The sequence below is a fragment of the Seriola dumerili genome, unplaced genomic scaffold (genome assembly GCF_002260705.1).
Source record: "Seriola dumerili isolate Sdu_G_001 unplaced genomic scaffold, Sdu_1.0 BDQW01001001.1, whole genome shotgun sequence".
NCBI lineage: Eukaryota > Metazoa > Chordata > Actinopteri > Carangiformes > Carangidae > Seriola > Seriola dumerili.
In genome coordinates, this window is record NW_019175256.1 from 566,417 (window position 1) to 573,516 (window position 7,100).

The 7,100-nt window shown below is 46.8% G+C and overlaps 1 protein-coding gene across 1 annotated transcript; it reads right to left on the reverse strand.

Moving 5' to 3' along the window:
• Positions 1–560: 560 nt before the first annotated feature.
• On the reverse strand, positions 561–6,503 carry LOC111237588 (sprouty-related, EVH1 domain-containing protein 2-like). Its single transcript, XM_022766733.1, has 6 exons — positions 6,493–6,503; positions 6,185–6,359; positions 5,686–5,854; positions 4,820–4,884; positions 3,479–3,634; positions 561–3,331 (listed from the first exon to the last, which is right to left on the reverse strand). Exons 1-6 carry the CDS (start codon positions 6,501–6,503, stop codon positions 2,639–2,641), a joined length of 1,269 nt encoding a protein of 422 aa, XP_022622454.1. The 3' UTR covers positions 561–2,638.
• Between the last annotated feature and the right edge of the window lie 597 nt (positions 6,504–7,100).

A 7,100-nucleotide genomic window follows, 5' to 3' on the forward strand; every position in this document is an offset into this window, starting at 1 on the left:
GAAAAGTAAAGGAGGGAACAAACGGCAGTGGGATCATGAAACCTGAGAGTGAGAGTGAGAGACAGAGAGAGAGAGAGAGGGAGAGAGAGGGAGAGAGAGAGAGAGAGAGAGGGAGAGAGAGACCCTTTCTATCTATGAAGAAGAACCAGACATAAGTCCTGCTGATGACCTCAGTCCACACCAAGACCACGCCCACGTCCACGTCAAGCTATCCTCGGGCCGGTTGCACAAAACACCTTAAGTTTTCTACTTAGTTATGTTTCACTTAATGTCACTTAAGGGTGTTGCACAGAATCTCTTAAAGGTTCCCTTAGTTAAGTATTTGTGTTCATTTTCATGTTCATTTTCCTCATGTGTCCCCATCAACTCAGCCATGTTGCAGTCAAGACAGAGTCAGAGGTTTAGTTTTTTCCCTTAGTTTGGTCTCTAAGGTCTTTTACAGTTTAACTGACTTTAAGTGATTCCTTAAGTATAAGACTAAGATCAGGAGAAAACCTTAAAATACTTAAGTGAAAATTTTAAGGAAACCTTAAGGAGAAGACTTAAGGATGTTTTGTGCAACTGTTTTTATTTGAAGAAAACCTTAACTCAGACTTTAAGGAAAATCTTAATTTGAGGTGTTTAGTGAAACTGACCCCTGATGCTCAGTGAGGGTCTGTGGTCCTTCAGTGGATGTGGATCAGTGTGAACAGGTGACGGCAGGTTCACCTGTTGTTTCCTGCTGGCTCAGTGACATCAGAGACAAGTGGGACTGGAGGACCGGACTGGACTGAGGTCTCTGCTGAAACCACCTGGACCTGGACACAGAATTTTAAATGTGGACTCTTGTACTTGACATGTTTTATTCTGTTTACATTACAGCTAACCAACCAACTAACTAACCTTTAAACCATGTGCTGTCTCAGAGCAAAACCTGCTAAAGTAACTTGAGGTGGCGGCAAATCAGCTGTAGGTGTCTCCAGCCGAGCAGCAGCTCTGTGAGGCTGCACTATAGTTTTAGTTTTAGCTAATGTCAGTATGCTAACATCGGTATGCTAACATCAGTATGCAAATGTCGGTATGCTAACGTCAGTATGTTAACATCTGTTTGCTAACATCAGAATACAAACGTTAGTATGCTTACATCAGAATGCTAACGTCAGTATGTTAACGTCAGTATGTTAGCGTCAGAATTGTAACGGCAGTATGCTAACATCAGTAAGTTAACGTCAATATGCTAACCTCAGTATGCTAACATCAGAATGCTAACTTCATTATGTTAACATCAGAATGCTAACGTCAGTATGCTAACATCAGAATGCTAATGTCAGTATGCTAACATCAGTATGCTAATGTCAGTTTGCTAACATCAGAATGCTAACATCACTATGCTAACATCAGCATGGTAATATCCTGATGTTTGAACACAGCCTGAGAATCCATTACAGTCCACATCAGCTCCACACCTGTTCTGTCAGACTGAGACTCTGTTCACACCTGGTGTTAATGTGACGGGATCTGCCTGAACTTTGACCTTTGACACCTTTGGTTTTGCTCTGAGACCAGCTCACAGGAGAGTCTTATCATTGAGAGATTCACCTCTTTAATCGATCAGTTTTCAGGGCGCAGCTGGACACATCAACAGGTTTGATCAGTGACAGAAACAGAAACTCTGAACTGGTTTTAATGGTCGAAGCTCAAAACGTTTGATCAACAAACTTTCTGTGTTTTAAGACGGTGAAAGAAATCTGTGGAGCCATTTTGTTCCCTCCAGACGTTCTACTGTTCTCTCTGTTCCTTCGGTTCTACATGTTCTTTAAATACAAGACAAGAACAAGCTGGTCCACCCAGGACGAGGACTAGGACCAGACCAGACCAGGACCAGGACCAGACAGGACCAGGAGGAGAGTGTGAGTGAGCTGTAACTGTTTCAATGAGTTTCCTTTCCTGTGCCCAGCCCTTTGAGACACACACACACACACACACACACACACACACACACACACACACACACACACACACACACACACACATCCTCCAGTAGCTTTGCTCTTATTGTAGTTTTTGTTCTTCTCGTCAAACAAACACAAACCAGTAAAGACAGAAACAACCAGTTTGACCAGTACAAGCAGCAGGAGTGACAGATCACAGGAAATCACACTGACATGACCTTTCTGAAATAATACTGGGAACTGTGGTCTTACATCAGGTGTGTGTGTGTGTGTGTGTGTGTGTGTGTGTGTGTTTGTGTGTGAGACGTTGAATATTTCTGTAAATTAATTTTTAAAACTGATCAAACCTCGTGATTAAAATCCGTTGAGTGTGAAACGTTCTGCAGCTCGACAACATTCACACACGTCTCTTCTACTTCTTCACCTTTAAAACACATGAGTGTAAAAATATAAAGTACCTGTTTTATATATATATTTATATCTATAGAATTTTATATATAAATGAATATTCTTTGTTCAGTCGTCGTGACAGTTGAAGCCGTTTCGTCTCCAACGTCACGAAAAACAAAAAACAACAGGAACTTTTTTTTCCTCCTTCTGGAAATTGGAGACGAGACAAATGACAACGACAAAACAACGTAGAAATCTCCTCTGGCTCCTCCCATGAGTCCTTGCTGTCTGTGTGAGGGGGCGGGGCCTGTGACGCCTCAGCCCACAGCTTTGTGTTTCCCACCGCAGCAGTGGCAGGCCACGCCGCAGCGGTAACACGCCCTGAGGGGGGCGTAGCAGCACATGCAGGGCGCCAGCAGCGACAGCCCCACCAGCGCCATCCAGCGCAGGCAGAAGCGCTCGTCGCTGGTGTCGCAGGAACACGGGTCCGAGTAATCGCCCTCCGGGTCCGACATGCAGTGGTACAGCAGGCTGTCCGCGCACCACATGAAGCTGACCCGCCGGATGCAGGTCTGGATGGGGTCGGGCGCTTCCTGGCAGCGGCCCCGCCCATTGTCCTCGTGGTTGAACATGTCCTGACAGTAAACGCAGCGCGAGCGCTCACCATCCTCCTTCCGCCGTTTGCCTTTAGGCTGCAGAGCTCGCGGCTGCACCGTCACCACCGCTCTGCGGCCGCCGCCCAGCTCCAAGCAGCCCGGCTTCCCGTCGCAGCCTCGCTGCACTTCGCAGCTCAGCGGGTACGGGTAGGTGTAGTCGTGTTTGGGCGGCTCGCTCTTGGTGAAGTGCACATAGGCGTTGGGGTTGTCAGGCCGAGTGAGTTTGTCTCGCGTGGAGTTGGCGTGGCGATAGTCCTCGTAGCCGGTGAGCCAGGTCCGCTCGCGGGGGTTGATCCTAACGATCTCTTCCTCCTCCACCTGGAAGCTGACGTGTTGAGGAAACATGTGCACCGCCTGCAGAGATGCAGAGTGACAGAGACGGGTCTGAACGTGAGGTCAAAGACACAGCTGATGACATCACAATGTGATGACGAATGTTTGAGTTCCCGCCTCTGAAAGACGTGGCTAATGAGTCAGGCTCCATCGCACCCTGATTCTCACCTGGTCGAGGAAGTAGTGATCCGAGGGCCGGTGCTGCTCGTAGAAATGTCCCAGGATGCAGTGGTGCCGGCGGGCCTCGCAGAAGGTGGGTGGGGCCAGCGCGTGCATTGCCGGCTCTCTCTTCTGGGACGAGTTGGACGGGCTATCGGTGGCGGTCTGCAGGAAGAGGAAAGAGAAGGTCAAAGGGTCGTTCACACAAGAGAGCGAACTGCTGCTGCAATGTGTGTGAGGTCAGGCCTCAGGCCACACCCCAAACAGTGATGTCACTGCAGGTGTTTTCAACCACCTGTCACCAGTCTAGAAGAAATGTTCATTCCTTTACTCACCAACAGCTGTCAAACACCGATGTTAACTATTGTCTCTGTTTTATCACTTCTTTTCCTGGACTGATGTTAGCATGCTAACCAGCTAGCTCCGGCCCACTTTCCAATACCGAGTCACTGTAGCGTGCAGTCTGAGGAAGTAGCTGCTCAGAGGACGTGTCATAACGTCTTGTCTTGTAAACACAACGATGGCTGAAGCTCTTGTCAACACTGGTCAGTAAACAGCTGTTGATGCTAACGTTAGCTTTGTAGCGATAGCAAAATGTACAAATAGCTCCTTTAAACAGGATCCATATTATCCCCTGTCCCTTTGTGTTGAAATATAGTTTAATAAAAAGTCTTTTTTTTTTAAAAAAGTTTTTAAAAATTGTGAGAATGTAAGTACAGAAAGTACTTTTACTGTGATACTGTAACTACAGGTAGTACTTTTACTGTGATACTGTAACTACAGGTAGTACTTTTACTGTGATACTGTAACTACAGGTAGTACTTTTACTGTGATACTGTAACTACAGGAAGTACTTTTACTGTGATACTGTAACTACAGGAAGTACTTTTACTGTGACACTTTATCTAATCCCCGATCACAGAAACCAGACGTTTACGTGATGTTTGAAAATCATCTCACTGCAGAACACTGAGGTCATCTGAGGTCATCTGACGTTATCTGTTTACTGCATGTAAACACATGGAGTGAGGTGAGTGAGGTGTGTGTGTGTGTGTGTGTGTGTGTTGACATTTCCACATTGTGAGGACAAACAAACCCTGAACTGGATGGCGACATGTATCTGGTCACACCACAGGATACTCGACCCCTTCATACTTCCTGTCTGATACTCCATCCCCCAGCCCCCCCAGCTCCCACCCCCTCAAACACAAACACCGACACACAGTCTGGTCTTATCTCAACAAGTAATCGCTACAAACCAAAGCAGCGTCTCCTGTCTGCACCAAGAATAAAACACCCCCCCCCTTTACTGCCCTCAGACCCTGGGGGGATTCTGGAGGAGCTTCTCACCGTGAAGACGTCATCGTCGCCGAGCTCTGCTTCGTTCTGCAGCGTGGACGAGGACGTGGTCGAGCCTGGAGACACATCAAACGTTACATCTCTGTGGATACAAGTGCTTTCCAAGATGGCCGACATTTCTGACAAGTTTCCATATGAATGATCCAGGTGTCACATTTAAACAACATTTACTACACTGTAAAACATGACACCTGTGAAAGTGTTAACAGTTTACCTGCATTTTACTAATTAAAAATCATTTGAATTATTCTAAATAATATTTAATTGACTGAAGAAAATGAAATAAATTTGACATCAAGAGTCAAAACATTAGAGTCAATTGCAAAATCATGGAAATCTGTCAAATGGGTGAAACTCTGGAGTGAAATATGTGTTTATTATGCCAGAAATGGCGGCCATCTTGGAAAATAGCAGCCTTTTGAAATTTTTTGTGTCTAATGGGATTTTTTATTCCCCTACATCGGCAACAGTCGGAACGGCAGCCATTTTGTTTTTAGCTTGTCTGTCTCGTTGTCATGGACACGATATCTCAGTAACACCTCGACAGAACTTCTTCAGAATTCACTTGAACTCAAGGTTGAACTAATTAGATTTTGATGGTCAAAGTTCAGTGTGACCTCACAAAACGTTTTAGCCATTACTCAAGACTTCACAGCAATATGACAAACTTTCACACATGGTTCATATTTAAACAGGATGTAAGTGGCGGAGGGATACGACCACGAGGAGGTGGTTCTAGTCAACCAAAGAGACATTTTTACTCCTGGGTCGGTTTTCTTAAGCCTTTTCCTCAGAGCGTCTCTAAACCACCTTTATGTTGTCGGAGGACACATGAAGTGACGGACACTGTTGTGTACCTTCTGTCAGGTCCTCCAGGGCCTTCCTCACGCCGCGGTCAAAGGCTCGGGCGTCGGCCGGGCTCTGGAAGGTCAGACCACACTTTTTGTTGTCCACCTTCCAGTGGTGGAATGTGGGCGTGGCCTTTGTGTAGACCAGATCTTTCTTTAGAAAACACTCCAGAATCACCTGAAGAAAAACACATCAGACCAACGGGCCAGGTTAGGTTTTGGTTTGGCGCCAGGAAACGTGACCTTTAAAGAGTTTGATGCTTTTTGTTTTCAAGGATATAAATAAAGTGTTTATTCATTCATCAGTCAAGTGTTTTCATCATTAACCACAGTTCTGATCTGTTACATGAGTTTTTAAGTTTTAAATATAGGTGTGAAATCAGGTGGGAACAGGCCTGTGACTTCCTGCAGGGGGGGGGGGGGGGGGTTTGATGTGGCTGATGAACAGACACAGACCCGTTGACGTTAAAGTCATCTCTTCATCCACACCGACCGCTGCTGGACCGACCTGCTTGTCTTTGAGCCGTTCTCCGTGGATGAGGAAGGTGTTGCGTCCCAGCAGCTCGCTCGGCAGCAGCCTGCACACGCCCACTCTGCTCAGGCAGCCGTCCTGCGCCAGCCAGCCGCCGCTCGAGTCGTCCCTGGTCATCACCACCGCTTTGACGCGCACTATGTAGCTGTCACTGCAGGAGAGAAGCAAAGCATCGGTTACCGTGGTGACCGGCTGTATTTACTCCATCAGATATTTCTGGACACCAGTGAAACTCTTCAACTCTTCAATCACAGTTTATGCCACCATGACCCCTGACCCCTGACCCCTGACCCATGTCGTTCCTACGATTTTTGCCACAAAACCTTCACAGTCACGGTCCAGGTTCATCTATAATTTAACACGTGTTGTGTGATGTAGAGATGAGACAGTGTGTCTGTGGACCAGCAGGCTGCAGTATCAGGACTTCAGGACCCCGGTCCGTCGTGACACTGTCCCCAGCCCTAACCACTTCACCAGGTGGCGCTGTAGGGTGTTGGGTCTTCTCCTGCACCTGGAACTGCTGCTCCTGAGGATGAAGTAGGAATTTGACCTTTAGTCTCCTGACTTTTTTCATGAAGCGTAACGTGAAGCTTGAGCAGCTCTCAGTTAGTGGTTGGTGGAGAAGACAGACAAAGAGGATTTGTTCCAGGGTTGGTTCCATCTGGTTTCTTTTGTTAATGAGACGTGTTGCCCCTGACCTGACTCTTCCCAACCAACACTTTCCCCTTTGCTCCTGTCATCATTACTACAAACACTAGATGTCGCCTAGCAACAAAACCTTATGATGTATCTGCTGCTTCATCTTTTGCCTCTGGATGTCTCTCCAGCATCAGACTGATGACAACGCTGGACCTACAAATGTTTGAGAAACCCAGGTCAGACCGACCAGTGT